Below are 20,000 nucleotides of genomic sequence, written 5' to 3'. Positions count from 1 at the left end.
GGTGCGACTCGTTCTTGATTGTGCTACTGGTCTTGCTGAGATAGTGTGAGGTGTAAATGGAGTCAATGGAAGAGTTGGTTTAAGTGATGGACTGGGCTGCGTCCATCATTCTCTGCAATCTCCTCGCGGTCTTGCGCTCTCGCTGTTCCCAAACCATGCTGAGATGCATCCCGATAAAATGCGTTCTCCTGCATACCTTTAGATGTTAGTAATATCTGTTGGGGACATACCTAACGACCTCAGCCATCTGAGCAGGTAGAGCGTTGGTGTGCTTCCTTGGCCATTGCTTCAGTCTGGGTGGTCCAAGAGAAGTTGTTGGTGATATCTTCTCATGATGGCTTTCAACCATCTCTGCTTCTGCGCCGACTGAGGGTGCATGTTTCTTTTATTTCAGTTGATTTCACACTGCTTTCACCATGCAAAAAAAAGCTTCCAGTTCGAACACATCCCTGCCTTCCTTAGTTTAGTTTTCCGTCAAGCGTACCGAGATACCAGCGTAAATCTTTTGTGTTGCGTACTATCGTCAATGACAAGACTGTAGATTATTGCAATCAAGCCGCCCGCAGTGCACAGATGCAGAATAAAAGGTATTCAGTTCAAGATAATGTCCGATAGTCCGATTAAAGATAGTTAAAATGTCTCCAATGAGGGAGGCGTAGGTCGGGGCCGCATTCCAGCTGGTGAGACGATGGTTCGGTTGCCGGATAACACCTGGGAATAAACTAGTCTCCACTCTTGTCGGTTCAGATGGAGGTTTCGAGTTTAAGAACAGGTATCTGGGTGGGTGTTGGTTTACCCATGCTGATATCTCGGACATGCACGGGATCCCAGAGCAGTGAGTTGAATAGAGAAACAAATGATGGACATTGGTGGGCGAGTGTTTTTCTTTATTTCAAAAATAAACTTGATTCAAAGTAACCTAAATCTGAGTTGTTAACTTGAGTTTAGTTTATTATCACGTGTACCGAGGATGTGAAAAACTTTTATTGCGTGCTAACCAGTCAGCGGAAAGACAATACATGATTACAATCGAGCCATTCGCAGCGAGCTTATACGTGACAAAGGGAAGAACGTGAAAAAATATTTAGTGCTAAATAAAGTCCAGTCTAGATATTGCGACATTGTCCAATGAGGTGGATAGTGGCTCAGGACCAATAGACAATAGGTGTAGGAGTAGGCCATTCGGCCCTTCGAGCCAGCACCACCATTCATTGTGATCATGGCTGATCATTCTCAATCAGTACCCCGTTCCTGCCCTCTCCCCATACCCCCTGACTCCGCTATCCTTAAGAGCTCTATCTAGCTCTCTGTTGAATGCATTCAGAGAATTGGCCTCCACTGCCTTCTGAGGCAGAGAGTTCCACAGATTTACAACTCTCTGAATGAAAAGGTTATTCCTCATCTCTGTTCTAAATGGCCCACCCCTTATTCTTAAACTGTGTGGCCCCTGGTTCTGGACTCCCCGAACATTGGGAACATGCTTCCTGCCTCCAACGTGTCCAACCCCTTAATAATCTTATACGTTTCGATAAGATCCCCTCTCATCCTTCTAAATTCCAGTGTATACAAGCCTCGTCGCTCCAGTCTTTCAACACTCGTTAGTTGTTGGCAGCGCCGAATGAGTATAGTGGCTATGGAGGGTCAGTGCGTCCACACAACTCTCCCGTCAGATTGCTACCCCTCCTGTCACGTATCACACGTACTCCCCTTATTGGGAATGAGTGGGTTTACATATGATGAGCGTTTGACGGCACTGTTCGCTGCAGTTTGAGCGTTTGTGCGCTGGAGATTAGCAGGTTGAGGAGAGGGAGGGGGCCCATTGAAACGTAGAAAATAAAGGCTTGGATAGAGTTTTCACTAGTGGGAGAGTCTAGGACTAGAGGTTAGAGCCTCAGAATTAAAGGATGTTTCTTTAGGAAGATGCGGAGGAATTTGTTTAGTTAGGGGTTGGTGAATCTGTGGAAATCTTTGCCACAGAAAGCCGTGGAGGCCAAGTATATGGATATTTTAAAAGCAGAAATAGATAGATTCTCCATTAGTACCCGTGTCAGGGGAATGGGATCAGGAGGGAGAGATAGATCAGCCATGTTTGAATGGCGGAGTAGACGATGGACCGAATGGCCCAATTCTGCTTCTATCGCCGAAGATCTTATTAGTGGCATTTGTGGTTTGATGCTACGTGAGTAGTTGCTCGGTCTCTCCAGTCAGTAACACTGAAACTCACAGAATACCTTCCGCATTTCAGTCCAGGGTCCGGAGAGAAACCCGCGGCAGCACTTGAACAGGTTCAGAATATCCTTCCCCTCCAGATATCACCGCTGGCATTAGAATCGACTCTAGGATTTGCTAAAGACGTCGGGGCACATCGGAGTTCCCAGCGCGGGGCTTGTGGTCAGTCCAGTGAGGTTCAGGGTCTGACTTCAGCGCTGACAGTGCAGGAGGGGGCTCCCAGCGAGACCGTTCATCCCATCGTCAACGTTGCAACCCCCCTACATCTGCAGACAGACGCTTCCTCGACCGGTGAGTGAATCAGATGCATGTTCCCAGGAAACACAAAAATGTAAACCTGCGGGAATCTTATAAATAATAACGCTGGGGAAACTCTGTCCGTCATCTGTCCATTTCCTGCTTCCTGTTCCTTCAGCACTTTGTGTTCTGCGCATTTGACGGGGGGGGGGGGGGGAGGAGGGGTATCTCTATCATGGGTGTGTGTATCCAACTCTGTGCATGCTGGATTTTGACTGCTAAATGCATTGATTCGTCGCCACCATAGCACTGACCATGGTCCTTCCACTCAGTGTATAGTAACTCCGTGTGGTGACATGATCAGAACTTTGCAATATAATTAGTGTAAGAAAATAACTGCAGATGCTTCTACAAATCGAAGGTATTTATTCACAAACTGTTGGAGTAATTCAGCAGGTCAGGCAGCATCTCAGGAGAGAAGGAATGGATGACGTTTCGGGTCGAGACCCTTCTTCAGACTAATTAGCTTCACATATCTCTACATAACCAGCTAAAGCAGGGATTGTAGGCGTGTTGCTTTTTACAGCAGTGAACAGCAGGACTGTGATCTCTGGGGATACATGATGCATTGTTTCAATTGGTTTCATGTTGCTTTCGCCATCGAAATACGCTTCCAGTTAGAACACACCCATGCCTCGGTATCTGCTCTTATCGCTTCCGATGGAAGCTTTCTGTTTCAGAACACGTTGCTGGAGGGGTCGGCGTTGATTTACTTACGCTGATGTATCTGGGAGACCAGGACTGCGTTGGTGTAGAGTTACAAGAGGTTGAATCCTGCAGACATTGGTGGACGAGTGTTTTTCGTTTATTTAAATAATTTTACATTCTTCAGAATTTTAAACAATATACGTAGAAAACAAAAGCGGTGCAAAATTATATCGCAACCTCCGGCGTTCCAAATAAAACAATCCTAGTCTGTTCCACGTCTCCCTGTATCTAATACCTCCTGATCTAAGCATCATTCTGGAAACCCTGCTTTGTACGCTCTAAAGCCTTCACATCATTCTCGTAATGGGGAGACCAGAACCGCACACAATATTACGAACGCGGCCTCACCAAAGATTTGGAGACAGAGGGGATTTAATTAACTAATAAGGGTGTCGATACTCGATTATCGGAGTTTCGCTGATTCTGAGTTCTCTCTGATAGAGCATCACCGGTGCAACTGGATGCTATATCAGAACACGTTGCTGGGTAGCTACGTTATATTTGCGTTGCTGGGTAGCTTGTTATATTTCATCCCACTTTCTGTTTCAGGTCAGTGGCGTTTTCTGGGTCACCAATCCCGGTGCAGTGATGAGTGAAACCTTCCAACTGGCCACTCTGGGCCGTCCTTTCCAGTTGGGAATGCTGTACGACTGCCGCTCGGACACTCTGATCCCAGGTACTGGAATGTTATCAGACGAATAAGCGATTGTCAAGGCGGTGCCATACATTTAGGTTACCAATCGGACTAGAGTGACTACAACTCTGTTAGATTCAGTGCATTTTTGCGGTGGGATAAAGGTGATTGGTGAATTAACTCCCTGAACTGCGGTAAGGTACATTTCAACATTATTGCGAGTTGCTGCATTTTGGGAGTCAACGTTGGGCAGGAACTTCACAGTGAATGGTACGGCCTTTGGGAGTGTTGTAGCGCCCTGCTGTGAGGAAACAATGGCAGGTGTGACAACCATAATTGAGTACAACTTTCCATCTACCTTTTGTATTGTAGAGCCTACACTTTAGCGGGCTCCGCAGCCCCAGGTCCCGGTCGCAGCCTTTCGCGGCTCCCCGGGTTCGCTTGGTCGAGGAGCCGGAGACCGGGAGCCCGAGGAAGGGAGAGGGAAGCGGGCGTCCGGTCCGGTTAGCGGGCGGCGGCGGAGTCGGCCATGGAGTGGACGCCACCATCTTACCGCGGGCCTCCGGCGGCCGCTGCCTTCGCCCCGCCGCATTAAAGTGGGTGGCTCTAATGGCCAGTATCGAAGATGGCACTGGGAGATGAGGGAGGAGGCAGCTGAGTCCCAGACAGGGATCACACGTTAGGTGTTAGCCTCAGTGGGATCAGACAGCATCTTACAAGAGAGAATCCAGAAATGTTCCAGATCAGAGAATCCTCGTCACATCTAGGAAAGAGGGAAAACAATTTAGTCGCAGAGAAAGTGTGAAAGGGATGGAAACGACAAGGTGAATAACTCAGATAAGATGGCGGCAAAATGTTAATGTGGGGGTTAAGCAGCTTCTTATCGTGTCCACACATGCTAGATATTGTGTTTCAGCCAAAACTGAACACAACTCTTAGCAATATCATTGTTCTCTGCGAGGTCCTCAGCTTTGCATTCGTGCTCTAATAGAGGACACCTCAATAAGTGCTCCATTGTTTGTGGTTCAGTGCCACATATGCAGATGATGTCTTCAGAGTATTACTTCTTGAGAGTCGCTTTATAACGACCAGTACCAGCTCTCAGTCTGAGGCATTTCCAGTCAGCCCAGCTTGATTCGGCCCCAGGAGGAAGTTCTTCTTTGGCACTTATGGATATGGATGTCGTTGATGGGAGAATGGCTAATCTCTCTTCCCATAATGCAACTCTAGTACCTTCAGCTTCAGTATTTGGTTCAACTTCGTTGAGGAAGCTTTTCCTGGACTTTAGCCGACTCTTTGCGGGTTCATGGCCAGATAGGGGATGTCATCCATCTGTGGTCTGGCGATGGCGTTCTCTATTGCTTGCTGCACTGCAACGAATCTGTGGTGGCGCTACACCAGATAGTATGAATAGGCTATCAGTTGATGTTTGTTGATAGGGTTGCAGGTATTGATGGCTGGATCAATCTTCTCAGCATGGGCTGATCTTTCCCAGACTGGGCATGCATACTCAGCTGTTGAGTAGCAAATAGCCAAGGCAGTTGATCGTATAGTGTCAGGAATTGCGCCCCATCTAGTTCCAGTAAGTTTGCTGACAATGTTGTTTCTTGCACAGATTTTAGCTTTTGTCTTTTCAACATGGGTCTTGAAGGAGAGACAACGTTCTAAGGTGACTCCGAGATATACTGGGTGATCACAGTTTTCAAGAGGGGTACCAGACTAGGTGACGCTCAGTCAGTGTTTGGCTTCTCGGTTGCGCAGATGGAATGCACACACCTGTGTCTTTGATGGGTTTGACCGGAGGTGGTTCTCTTCATAATGAAGTGTTAGTATGTTGAGGGAATTTGGGAGTGGTTCTTCAGCTGCACTGAAGTCACTGTCTTGAGCAGCTACACAAAGGTCGCTGCATAGATAAAGTGACATGTACCTTCATTTCTAGGTTGGTCGTTAGGTTAGATGTTGAAGAGTATTGGTGCAAGCACACTTCCTTGTGATAGTCCGTTCTTGAGTTTCCGCCATCTGCTCTTCTTACTACCCAGTTCGACAAAGAAGTACCTGTTCTCGAACATCCTTTCAATCAAGAGGGGGTTAATGCAGAGAATCTACCCAACGAGAGAAAAAATTAGTGAATAAACATCATTCACTTAGATTAACTCACACAACTTCCCTAATTTTTTTAATGTTTTATTCTATAGGTGTCACCTTGTGGGACTTACAGACACTGCAGAGCAACCTTGATCGTCGTGATAAGCCCAGCACCGAGTTTCACATCATTGCATCAGACTCCATGAAGAAGAAAGTTGCTGCTCTCAATGTGTCAGGGTCACTGAAGGTGAGTCTCCTGGGTGGGTTAGTGGAGGTGAAAGGGTCGGCAAAATATCTCAGTGACACAAAGGAATCTAAGCAACAAGCACGAGTTACCCTTCAGTACAAAGCAACAACCAGGTTTGAGCAACTGACAATGAGTCACTTAGGGAGACAGAATATTACCTACCCGAGTGTGTTTGATGAGGGCTCAGCGACCCATGTCATTACAGCAGTGCTCTATGGGGCCCAGGCCTTCTTTGTGTTTGACCAAATGGCTTCATCAGCAGAGAACACACAGGATATTCAGGGTAACATGGGGGCAATGGTTAAACATCTCCCTAAGATAGCGATTCAGGGCGAAGCCTCCGTAAAAATGACAAAAGAACAAAAGTCTCATTCTGAGAAATTTAGCTGCACCTTTTATGGGGATTTCTCACTGAAGAACAACCCCACCACCTTCAAAGATGCCATCAATATCTACGCAACCCTCCCAAACCTCCTCGGCCCTGATGGAGAGCATTCAGTGCCCATCACAGTCTGGCTCTATCCGCTCAATAAACTCGACTCAAAAGCTGCCCAGCTGGTGAGGGGGATCAGTGCGGGACTGGTCAATCGCTGTCAGAGTGTCATGGAACAGCTCAGTGAGGCCATGATGAGGAGCAAAGACCTGATGAAAGACTGCGTCGCCGATCAGTTTCCTGAGATCGGGAATAGGATACTGCACTTTCGAGAAATGTGTCTGGAGTACACACTAGTTTTCCAGGAGAATTTGGCGAGGGTTCTGCCATCCATTCGGGGCGGCGGGGAGGAGGAAGGATTACTGGAGAATATACTGAAGAACAGGGAACAGTCACCATTCAAACACCAGGCACTGACCACGTGGCTGGATGACAAGGAACGAGAGAGGAAGGTAATGAGACGTTACCTCAGCGTATTTAAAGATGTACCAATTGCGAAATCAAAGGGCGAGTTGGATGACAAGTTGATGGATCCAGCAACAGATTATGTTGTCTGCTTCACATTTACAACATTATATCGGGAGGACTTCTACCTGTCACAGGCAAACAACCACCTCCAATCTCTCACAGCTCAGAACATGCAGGTACCCAATCCTGCTGACAGAGCCTGTGCAACAGGACACAGCGAGCACTGGTTTAATTCACGGTCTGTCTCGCAGAAAATGAAAGAGCAATTCCGATCGTTCCTGGATTTTGCCACAGAAAATAGAGCAGACGAGAAAGTAAAATTCATTGTTAGTTCTGTGCAGAATGACAGCAAAGTGGGAGCGTCCATTTACCTGTACGAGGGAGGGTTTCTGGAGAACCAGTGCTTTGAACCCCCGTCACAGCCAGAGATACCGACGGTTAGTGGAACAACTCATGACAGTGTGACGCTGCAGTTACAGCCACCAAGATGTGGTGCCGGTGAGATTGTGGGCTACAAGGTAGAGTACCAAGTTAGCCAGCAGGAGGAATGGACAATTCTGGACACACATGGTCAATGCCACTCCTTCACAATACCTGGGTTACAGCCACACCAGGAGTATCACATTCGATACAGAGCAGTGACCAAGGTAGGGGTCAGCAAGGCTAGTGAGAGCTACAAGAGCTTCACCCGGCCGGCAAGCCCACCTGGTAATCCGGACTTCCAGGATTGTTCACCCAATCCAACACTGCACTGGGACAGACCAAGTCAGATTGGAGCTGATGTTAACATAATTCGATACAGCATTGAATATAGAGAAGAACCGTTAGTTAATTTCAACAAGAAAGGTGGATCATGGGAGGAAGTTAAGACAACAGACACACAATGCTACTATCGTTTAGAGGGATTGAAACCCACGACTGTCTACCGATTCCGAGTGTCTGCTGAGTGTGGAAAAACAGGATCTAGTGCAGCAAGTGACGAGGTTCTAATAGAAATAGAAAATGTACCAAACAGAATAGCCCTGAAACTTCGCAGAAAAGCTCAATTAATATCCAAAGGAAACCCTTCTATTTACAAGCTCAAACTAAAGAAGGACGTAGCTGATAAATTCAAACAGCTTATGAAATGCTCCTTCGGAAAACCCACCAAAAAACACACAATGAAGACAATTATGGTTCTGGGAGCAACTGGGTCAGGAAAGACAACCCTCATCAATGGGATGATCAATTACATCTTGGGCGTGGAATGGGGAGACAACTTCAGATACAAGTTAATACAGGAAGAGACAGGAAAGTCCCAGGCTGAGAGTCAGACATCCTCCATCACTGCCTACCAGCTCCATCATCAGGTAGGATTTAACATCGATTACTCTCTGACCATCATTGACACGCCAGGATTCGGAGACACCAGGGGCATCAGCCGGGATCAACAGATCACTGAGCAAATCCGTGAGTTCTTCACTTCCCCACAGGGTGTTGATCAGATCGACGCCGTGTGCTTTGTTACTCAAGCCTCCCTGCCTCGCCTGACTCACACACAGAAATATGTCTTTGATTCAATTCTTTCTATTTTTGGCAAAGATATTGCAGAGAACATTCAGATCCTGGTGACGTTTGCAGACGGACAGCTTCCCCCCGTTCTGGATGCCCTGAAATTAGCTGATATACCGTGTCTCAAAGACAAAACGGGTCTGCCAGTACACTTCAAGTTTAACAATTCAGCCATTTTTGCCCAGCGTCCAACCTCTGGAAACTGTGGCAACGAGTGCAGATCCAATGACAGCGGAGTAGGGGGAGAGAACGATGATAACTTTGATGCAATGTTTTGGAAGATGGGAGCAAACAGTATGAAGACATTCTTCATAGCTCTGAACACAATGGAAACCAGAAGTTTGAGTTTAACGAGAGAGGTTCTGAAGGAACGTAAGCAGTTAGAAGTTGCAGTGGTGGGTTTGCAGATTCAGATCCGAATTGGTCTCGCCAAACTGGAAGAACTCAGGAAAACGCAACAAGCTCTGAACCAACACCAGACCGAGCAGGATGCAAATAAAGATTTTGAATATGTGATTGATGTTACAATTCCAGTAAAGATAGATATCAGCAGGACTGGTACTTATATAACCAACTGTCAGAAATGTTTCTTTACCTGCCATTATCCCTGCGCCATTCCTAACGACAATCGTAAACGTTGTTGTTCTATAATGGACCGAAAAGGGAACTGTACGGTCTGCCCGGACAAGTGCATCTGGAAAGTTCACTTCAACCAAAAGTACAAGTTTGATTATGTTACGAAAAAGGAGAAGAAGGCATACAGTGTGCTGAAAGAAAAGTACGAGAAGGCCTATGGTGCGAAGATGTCCCAGCAGAATATTATGGAAACACTTAAGCATGAGTTTGATGAGGTTGAGAACACAGTTCTGGCGCTGATTGAACAATTATCGGGCAGCATTAGACGTCTTGAAGAAATAGCTCTGAGGCCAAACCCATTATCCACCCCAGTTTACATTGACCTCATGATTCAGTCTGAGAAAGAAGAGGCGAAGCCTGGGTTCATGGAGCGAATTGAGAGACTGAGTGAAGTAAAGGATCGGGCAGAGTTAATACAAAAGGTAGCAAATAATGAGGGAGGTCCAATGGTTGGGAAAAGTGCTGGAAAAAAGCCAGAAGTAATATTTTCTAATGTGAAACATTGGTTCACTCCCAATGTAGAAGATAAACATGCCAACTGTTCCCAATAGAGGGTGCAAATTTTCACTCAGCCCATAAACAATCCATTGTTCTAATTCCCCTTCCTTCTCCTGCTTCACCTTCCCACAGCCTCTCACACCACACCTTGCTTCCTCAATGCTGCCCCACCCTCACCCGCTAGCTGCCACCCCCCTGGTCCGTGGCTTGTCACTACCAGGCGCTACTTGGAGTGGCTTCTCATCCAAGTACCACGTCAGTACTTCAGTAGAGCCTGAAGAATCTATCCACAACCCTTCCCGTTCCACGTCCCTGCGCGGAAAGCTCACCTAAATCACAGCGCCCATTTCTTCACGAGACAGGCTATCCCCAGCACCAGTTCCTAACCATCTTCCCCAACCCCTGGGTACAGGAACAATGGTGGAGACTTTGAAGCAGGCAGGCAGAGTGCAGGTTTGCAGGGACCGATTGAAAATGTTTGTGTAATCTGGTGCCTGTTGTTCGGCACAGAGCTTGAGGGTAGAGGGGGAAACATTGTACGGTCCTGGACCCAAAACTGCTCACAATGCGCCAAGTGCGATCTGACCAGCACCTTTCAAAGTGTGAGCATTACATCCTCGTTTTTATATTCTAGTCATCTCGAAATAAATGCTAACATTGCGTTAGCGATTGAACTTGCAAATTAACATTTTGGGAATTCTGCACCAGCACTCCTAAGCCCCTTTGCACCTCCGATTTCTGAATCCAATCCCCATTAAGAAAAAAAGTCTACGCCTTATGGTCTACCGTTAAAATGCATGACTGCACAGTTTGCTACACTGTTTTCCATCTGCCTTCCAAAAAGAGAAGCTCCGATTTCTGCACTCGCACATTGAGCAAGGTGCACATTTGAGCAATGGGGAGACAGATGGTTGAGAATTGACATCTCCCTGATCTGCAGATGGTTCCCTGTGAATGAGCTTTTATGAATGAATACTTGATTGTCACATGTGACAAGTCACAGTCAAATTCTTTGCTTGCATACCCAAGGTATGCAAATAGTTGCCTATAAAGGGCGCTTACAAAGTACCCCTGCGGCAAGTCCCCCCTTGTCCCCACCCCCCTCACGGCGGTCCCCCCACGCCGGGTCCTCCATTGTTCCCCCCCTCCCCCTCATGGCAGTCCATGCACGCCGGGTCCTCCATTGTTCTTCCCCATCTCCCCCTCACGGCGGTCCCCACGCCGGGTCTTCCATTGTTCTCCCCCCTCCCCCTCATGGCAGTCCCCCCACGCCGGGTCTTCCATTGTTCTCCCCCCCCTCATGGCGGTCCCCCCACGCCGGGTCCTCCTTTATTCCTTTCCTCGGCAAGTCCTCACTTCCACATGGTCCATCCTCGTCCGTTGGTCAGCGCCATCATCGACGGCTGCGCGGACCTCTGCTCTTTTGCCGCTGGGTCCCCTCTGGACATCTCCGTGGCACCAACCCATGCATTATCCATTGACTTGGCCTCCACAGCCTTCTGTGCCAATGAATCCCACAGATTCACCACCCTCTGACTGACTCCACACCACCACATACAAGGACACAGTTTTACCAGATAATGAATACTCACCTTGTACCAACAGAGCGTTAAACACGAGAACCAGTGTGATCACCAAGAATATGGCCAGGTACAATCTAACCCGAGCTCTGGGATGGGGTTCAACAAAATAAATCACCTTTGCTTACCCTTGTAGATTTTAATTTAAATGTCTAGGATGCAGAAAAGTCTTCCCTTTGCATCTATCATGTTTTTGATTCAATTCAATTATTACGTGATATTTTATTGTCACGCATCTAGGTACAATGAAGTTCTTTGATTTTGGTGTAGAATCTGTCATCACACAGCAGACTTCTCATTTATATTTTGTATTCCACCAGGTGGCGCCACCAGTACTGGCACTGGCTGCCTCGCCAACAGTCCATTTGTCCTTTCTAATGTTTTTATTATTTTAAGTCTGTGTTAAAAGTAAGTTTCTTGGGGGTTTTTAATGTGGGGGTGAGGGGGCGGGGAGTTGGGGGAAACTTTTTTTCAATCTATCTCAGTCCCCACTATGGCCTAACATCGAGGAGTTGGCGGCCTATCCTGGAGACCGACCCGGCGCTTCATGCCGCGGGTGCGGCGCGGACTTTAACATCACGGAGCTGCAATCCTTTGCCGAGGATCGACTGTGGAGAGCTCCAACCTCAGGGCCTGTAGACTTTAACACCGTGAAGCCCGCGGTCTCTGTTAAGAAGAGGCCGACTCGGGAGCTCCATGCTGGGGAGTGTTTCAACCGTCCCGACGCAGGGAGTTTCAATCATACTGACGCAAAGCTTCAGACAGTTGGCAGCGGCGACTGCGGATGGTTAAACACCCCCGACTGCCGGTGAACACAAAGAGGAAGCTGATTGAACTTTATTACCTTCCATCACAGTGAGGAATGTGGAATCCGCTGTGGTGGATGTTTATGTAACATTTTATTTTATGTGGCTGTGTGTCTTGTTGCTTTTCACTTAGTATGGCTGTATGGTAATTTCACTGTACCTTAATTGGTACATGTGCCAATAAATTGATCTTGAAATCCTGGGCAATACACAAAGAGTCTGCATGTTTCTGGCTTCGACAGACTTTCAGAAGTTCTTCGTCCTGTCTGAGCTTCTCACAGCGGTGAACCAGGGCTGTTGTTGCACGTGCATGGAGCATAATGCACAGTGGCGCAGCGGTAGAGTCGCTGCCTGCAGATCAACCATATTTATCCCTGTCTATATAACCTTCACCACATATCGTATGCATGATACACATTCCACTATGTAATCCAGTCCAGTGTTTAGGTAGGACGGGAGTCACTGATATATTCAGCTTGTTGCTTGTTCCCTTGCTGGTTAGACTGTAAGCTTAAGCCAGGAACTCAACAGTATGTATTGCTCACTCTGCATGGGTTTAATAAATGCTTTATGGTTCACTGAATACTTTGTATTGGATTGATTACAAAACACTGCCTTGCAGCACTTGCAGCGCCAGAGACCCGGGTTCGAACCTGACCACGGGTACTGTCTGTACGGAGTTTGTACATTCCCCCCGTGACCTGCGTGGGTTTTCTCCGAGATCTTCAGTTTCCTCCCACACTCCAAAGGCGTACAGGTATGTAGGTTAATTGGCTTGGTATAAGTGTAAATTGTTCCTAGTGTGTGTAGGGTAGTGTTAAAGTGCGGGGATCGCTGACTTGGTGGGCCGAAGAGCCTGCTTCCATGCTGTATCTCTAAACTAAACTAAACGTGGACAACCCGAGTCTCACAGAAAACCTGGGTCTCTGGCGCTGTAAGGGCTGGAAGGCTGCAACTCTGCCGCTGCGCTGCCATTACGCTTTATTGACCAGTTTTTTCTATCTTGCTTCCCCACTATGCATTTTTATTTTGGTTAAACGGATCAAAAACTACTCATCTTCCTTATAATTTTCAAATGTCCTACATCACGTCTGGAGAGATATTTATCCACACAAGGAAACCAGAATGAGAGATCGTGTGAACAGTAGGAAAGATGTTGTCAAGCTGGAAAGGATACAGAGAAGATTTACAAGGATATTGACAGGGTTAGTGGGTGTGAGCTGTAGGGAAAGGGTGAGCAGGTTGGGACTCTATCCTTTGTAGAGCAGCAGGATGTAGTGTGATCTTGTACAGGTGTATGAAATCATGAGAGGAATAGAGTCTCTTTTGCCCAGAGAAAGTGAATCGGGGACCAGAGGACATAGGTTTAAAGTGAAGGGGAAAAGATTAAGAGGAATTTGAGGGGTAACTTTTTCACACAAAGGGTGGTGGGTGTGTGGAACAAGCTGCCAGAGGAGGTAGTTAAGGCAGGGACTAACCCAACATATAAGAAACGTAAAGTACACTGGAGTGAACGGAATGCTATCATACGCTGATAAGGTAATTTAACAAGTGTGGAGAGGAGCTTGTGAAACATAAACATCAACTTGGGACAAATGGCCAGCATCTGTGCAATAGACCTTTGCAACTTGGGCTGCATGATGGCGCAGTGGTAGAGTTGGTGCCTTACAGTGCCAGAGACCCCGGGTTCGGTCCTGACTACGGGTGCTTGTCTGCACGGAGTTTGCCCTGTGGCCTGCATGGGTTTTCTCCCACACTCCAAAGACGTGCAGGCCTGTAGGTTAATTGGCCTCGGTATAATTGTAAATTGACCCTAGTGTGTAGGATAGTGTTAGTGTGCGGGGATTGTTGGTCGGTGTGGACTCGGTGGGCCGAAGGGCCTGTTTCCACGCTGTATCTCTAAACTAAATTAACTAAACTAAACTAAACCAAACATGGACAACCCGAGTCTCGCAGAAAACCTGGGTCTCTGGCGCTGTAAGGGCTGGAAGGCTGCAACTCTACCGCTGCGCTGCCACACCACCTTGTGGGACAATTTTTCCTATCTTGATTCGCCACTGTGCATTCTGTTGGGTTAAACGGATTAAAAACTACTCATCTACCCTATAATTTTCAAAATTTCCTCTATCACGTCTGGAGAGATAGTTATCCACACGAGGAAACAGAATGAGAGATCGTGTGGATTATAGGAAAGATGTTGTCAGGCTGAAAGCACACAGAGAAGATTTACAAGGATGTTGCCAGGCCTAGAGGGTAGAGAGTGAGTAGGTTGGGAAACTATTTCTTGGAGAGCAGGAAGATGAGGGGTGATCTTATAGAGGTGTATAAAATCGTTCGAGAAATAGTTCGGGTGGATGCACAGAGTCTCTTACCCAGAGTAGGTGAGTCGAGGATCAAAGGACATACTGTACGTTTAAGGCGAAGGGGAAAAGATTTAATAGGAATCCGAGGGGCAACTTTTTCACGTAAAGAGTGGAGGGTGTATGGAACAAGCTGCCAGAGGAGGTAGTTGAGGCAGGGACTATTCTAACGTGTAAGAGATAGTTGGACAGGTACATGAAAGGACAAGTTTGCAGGGATATGGACGAAACGTAGGCAAGTGGAACTAGTGTAGCAGGGACAGGTGGCCAAGTTGGGGTGAAGGGTGAAGGGCCTGTTTCCACACTGTATCACTCTGTGAGTCTATGATACTAAGAATAAGATAGTCATCCATTTTAATCAGAATTTCAGGGGATGTTTTATGTCAGGAGGGTGGTTGGAGTGCAAAGTGGCTTGGGCAAACAGTATGGCTTATTTCTTAGGAAGTCCTTCTTCTTGTGTTTGAGGCAGCAGACGTTATGTAACGCCCTCCAGGCACTGTAGTCAGTTCAATGTGCCGTTGTCGAGGGCCGTGAGGTCTACCCCTCCACCACGGGGGGCGGAGGGCAGTGCAGGGCATTTAAACACACTGGAGTGAACGGAATGATAACATACGCTGATAATGTCAGATAACAAGTGTGGAGCGGGCTCTTGTGAAGCATAAACATCAACATGGGACAAATGGCCAGCATCTGTGCAATAGACCTTTAATGTTCTCCTTTAATAACTCCGGTCGCTCTGCAGCCTAACATCATGGAGCTGGAGGTTTTGCTCGAGACTGACTTTGAGCCCCACTGCGGGGCCGTGGACTTACCATCAGTGCCTGCAATCCCTTGCCTGGGATTGACGCTCCAACCGCGGCCTGCGGATTTCACCATCGAAGGGCTCGCAGTCTCGGGTAGAGACTGATGTTGGGAAGCTCCAAACTTGCAGGAGGTTCTACTCGCCCCCACCCGGGGTCCGATCGCCTGGCGCGGGGGAGGTGAGATCTCTCCGATGCGGGAGCTTGATCGCCCTGATGCGGAGGGCCCAACAGCGTGCTACGAGAGCCATGATCGTCTCGTTACTGGAAGGCTCGAGGTCCCCGACCGCGGGAAAACAAAGAAGGGAAGAAACTGAACTTTATTTTTCCTTCCATTACAGTGGGGAATGTGGAGAAGTCGCCGTGGTGGATGTTTATGTTATAATCTAGTTCCATCCACACTCCAAAGACGTGATAGCTTGGTATAAATGTAAATTATCCCCAGTGTGTGTAGGATAGTGTTAGTTTGCGGGGATCGCAGGCCGACGCTGCCTGATTCCGCGCTGTATCTCTAAAATAAACTAAAAACTAAAGCCTTCTATCTCCTTGTGTTGATACTTTCAGGAAGCAATGGACTTTGACCCCCAAGATCCCATTAATACTGTTCTGGGTTTTTCCATTAACTGTCTACTATCCTGGCGCTTTTTGCGCTGAGCAACTTCGCTCAGTCCGACTGGACCGACCTGATCTTTCCATTGCTAAACACTTTAATTCTTCCTCCCACATTGACTTTTCTCTCCTCGGTCTCCTCCATTGTCAGAGTGAGGCTAAACGCAATTTGGAGGAACAGCGTCTTATATTTCGCTTGTGCAGCTTACAGCCCAGTGGTATGAATCTTGATTTCCCTAACTTAAAGTAACCCCGGCATTCCCTCTCTCCTCTCTCTCTCTCTCTCTCTCTCTCTCTCTCTCTCTCTATCCCTCCCCCACCCAAGTCGCACCAGCTTCTCATTTTCACCCAACAAACAGCTAATAATGGCCTGTTTCCGTTATCATCGTTACTTTTTGCATATCTTTCATATATTGTTCTTTATCTCTCTATATTATCGCCTATATATCTCGTTTCCCTTTTCCTTGATCAGTCTGAAGAAGCGTGTAGACCCGATACGTCACCCATTCCTTCTCTCCAGTGATGTCCCTCTGGGTTACTATGCTTTTTGTGTCTATCTTCGGTTTAAACCAGCATCTGCAGTTCCTTCCTACACGTAAATCAAATCTATCCATTGTCTTTGAGTTTGACGTGATTTTATTTTAGCTTCGTTTTAACTGATCTGTTTTGATAACACGCAAAACAATGATTTCACTGTAACTCATGCCAATATTAAACCTCAACCTAAACTCTTCGACATGACAGAGGTATGTACCCCAATGCGCTGGTCAATAAAGGCAAGCAAAGTGTAACACGGTGACGCAGTGGTGGAGTTGCAGCGCCGGAGACCCAGGATCTTGTCAGTACGGAGTTTGTACGTTCTCCCCGTAACCGCGTGGGTTTTCTCCGAGATCTTCAGTTTCCTCTCAGACTCCAAAGACGTGCAGGGTTGTACGTTAATTGGCTTGGTATAAATGTAAATTGTCCCTCGTGTGTGTAGGATTGTGTTAGTGTGCGGGGATCGCTGGTCGTCGCGGACTCGGTGAGCAGAAGGGCCTGTTTCCATGCAGTATCTCTAAACTAAACTGAACGAGACTGGAATGGAGTCATTGGCGCGTTAAATTGTCACATGCTCTATGAAAAAAAATCATGATCATAATATCTCAAAATGTTGACAGATGTGTGCAGCTCAGAGTCAGGAGGGGGACAGTCTTGTGATCACACAGAATCACCATCTCGCCGGAGGCACTCGGTGAGTCAGTGAGAGCCCTCAACGCAGAAAGGCCTCTGGTACCTGCCGCCCCCATGAACAGTTTGTGGAGTCAAATGCTGATCACAGGAGAAGTTTTATAGACAACGGACAATAGACAATAGGTGCAGGAGTAGGCCATTCGGCCCTACAAGCCAACACCACCATTCAATGTGATCATGGCTGATCATTCTCAACCAGTACCCCGTTCCTGCCCTCTCCCCTTACCCCCTGGCTCCGCTATCCTTAAGAGCTCTATCTAGCTCTCTCTTGAATGCATTCAGAGAATTGGCCTCCACTGCCTTCTGAATCAGAGAATTACACAGATTCGCAACTCTCCGACTGAAAATGTTTTTCCTCATCTCAGTTCTAAATGGCCTACCCCTTATTCTTAAACTGTTGCCCCTTGTTCTGGACTCCCGAAACATGGGGAACATGTTTCCTGCCTCTAACGTGTCCAAACCCTTAATAATCATATACGTTTCGATAAGATCTCCTCTCATCCTTCTAAATTCCAGTGTATACAAGCCTATTCGCTCCAGTCTTTCAACATACGATAGTCCCACCATTCCGGGAATTAACCCAGTAAACCTACGCTGCACGCCCTCAATAGCAAGAATATCCTTACTCAAATTTGGAGACCAAAACTGCACACAGTACTCAAGGTGCGGTCTCACTGGGGCCCTGTATAACTGCAGAAGGACCTCCTTGCTCCTATACTCAACTCCTCTTGTTATGAAGGCCAACATTCCATTGGCTTTCTTTACTGCCTGTTGTACCTGCATGCTTCCTTTCAGTGACTGATGCACTAGGACACCCAGATCTCGTTGTATGTCCCCTGTTCCTAACTTGACACCATTCAGACAATACTCTGCCTTCCTATTCTTACCACCAAAGTGGATAACCTCACACTTATCCGCATTAAACTGCATCTGCCATGTATCCGCCCACTCACACAACCTGTCCAAGTCACCCTGCAACCTCATAGCATCTTCCTCACAGTTCACACTACCACCCAGCTTTGTATCATCTGCAAATTTGCTAATGGTACTTTTAATCCCTTCATCCAAGTCATTAATGTATATTGTAAATAGCTGCGGTCCCAGCACCGAGCCTTGCGGTACCCCACTAGTTACTGCCTGCCATTCTGAAAGGGACCCATTTATCCCCACTCTTTGCTTTCTGTCTGTCAACCAATTTTCTATCCATGTCAGTACCCTACCTCCAATACCATATGCTCTAATTTTGCCCACTAATCTCCTATGTGGAACCTTGTCGAAGGCTTTCTGAAAGTCAAGGTACACCACATCCACCAGCTCTCCCCTGTCAATTTTCCTAGTTACATCCTCAAAGAATTCCAGAAGATTAGTCAAGCATGATTTCCCCTTCGTAAATCCATGCTGACTCGGAACACTCCTGTTACTACTATCCAAATGCTCCGCAATTTCGTCTTTTATAATTGACTCCAGCATCTTCCCCACCACTGATGTCAGACTAACTGGTCTATAATTTCCCGTTTTCTCTCTCCCTCCTTTCTTTAAAAGTGGGACAACATTAGCTACCCTCCAATCCACAGGAACTGATCCTGAATCTATAGAACATTGGAAAATGATCACCAATGCGTCCACAATTTCTAGCGCCACCTCGTTAAGTACTCTGGGATGCAGACCATCAGGCCCTGGGGATTTATCAGCCTTCAGCCCCATCAGTCTACCCAACACCATTTCCTGCATAAAGTGGATTTCCTTCGGTTCCTCTGTCACCCTAGGATCTCTGGCCACTAGAACATCTGGGAGATTGCTTGTATCTTCCTTAGTGAAGACAGATCCAAAGTACCGGTTCAACTCGTCTGCCATTTCCTTGTTTCCCATAATAAATTCCCCCGCTTCTGTCTTCAAGGGACCCATATTTGCCTTGACTATTTTTTTTCCTCTTTACATACCTAATAAAGCTTTCACTATCCTCCTTTATATTATTGGCTGGTTTACCCTCGTACCTCATCTTTTTTCCTCGTATTGCCTTCTTAGTCATCTTCTGTTGCTCTTTAAAAGAGTCCCAATCCTCTGGCTTCCCACTCTTCTTTGCTTTGTTGTACTTCTGCTCTTTTCTTTTTATGCTGTCTTTGACTTCCCTTGTCAGCCACAGGTGTCTCTTACTCCCCTTGGAATCTTTCCTCCTCTTTGGGATAAATTGAGCCTCCAACTTCTGCATTATTCCCAGGAATACCTGCCATTGCTGTTCCACCGTCTTCCCTGCGAGGGCCTCCTTCCAGTCAATTCTGGCCAGCTCCTGCCTCATGCCTCTGTAATCCCCTTTGCTATACTGCAATACTGACACTTCCGATTTTCCCTTCTCCCTCTCAATTTGTAGAGTAAAACTTATCATATTGTGATCACTGCATCCTAATGGCTCTTTTACATCGAGTCCCCTTATCAGATCAGTTTCATTACACAACACTAAATCAGAATTGCCTTCTCCCTAGTAGGCTCCAGTACAATCTGTTCTAAGAATCCATCTCGGAGACACTCCACAAACATCTTTCCTGGGGTCCATTACCAACCTGATTTTCCCAGTCTACCTGCATGTTGAAATCTCCCATAACCACCGTAGCATTACATTTGCGACATGCCAATTTTAGCTCCTCATTCAACTTGCACCCTATGTCGAGGCTACTGTTTGGGGGCCTGTAGATAACTCCCATTAAGGTCTTTTTACCCTTACAATTCCTCATTTCTACCCATACTGATTCTACATCTCCTGATTCAATGTCACCCCTTGCAAGGGAGTGAATATCATTCCTCACCAACAGAGCGACCCCACCCCCTCTGCCC

At 47.0% G+C, this 20,000-nt stretch overlaps 1 protein-coding gene across 1 annotated transcript; it reads left to right on the top strand.

Annotated features, from left to right (window-relative positions):
* Window positions 1-3,822: 3,822 nt before the first annotated feature.
* On the top strand, window positions 3,823-15,649 carry LOC144602875 (uncharacterized). Its single transcript, XM_078415997.1, has 5 exons — window positions 3,823-3,910; window positions 6,064-8,838; window positions 8,899-9,680; window positions 11,392-11,436; window positions 15,464-15,649. Exons 1-5 carry the CDS (start codon window positions 3,823-3,825, stop codon window positions 15,647-15,649), a joined length of 3,876 nt encoding a protein of 1,291 aa, XP_078272123.1.
* The last annotated feature ends 4,351 nt before the right edge of the window (window positions 15,650-20,000 follow it).

This window comes from Rhinoraja longicauda, chromosome 19 (assembly GCF_053455715.1).
Source record: "Rhinoraja longicauda isolate Sanriku21f chromosome 19, sRhiLon1.1, whole genome shotgun sequence".
Lineage (NCBI taxonomy): Eukaryota > Metazoa > Chordata > Chondrichthyes > Rajiformes > Arhynchobatidae > Rhinoraja > Rhinoraja longicauda.
Note: the sequence above shows the minus strand (reverse complement) of the source record. Positions and strands in the feature narration are given on the sequence as shown.

Coding starts and splice junctions, on each gene's coding strand:
- LOC144602875 (XM_078415997.1), top strand. CDS start 3,823: ATGAGTGAAACCTTCCAACTGGCCACTCTGGGCCGTCCTTTCCAGTTG. Junction 3,911..6,063: donor CTCGGACACTCTGATCCCAG/GTACTGGAATGT, acceptor TTTATTCTATAG/GTGTCACCTTGTGGGACTTA. Junction 9,681..11,391: donor GAATTGAGAGACTGAGTGAA/GTAAAGGATCGG, acceptor TTGTACCAACAG/AGCGTTAAACACGAGAACCA.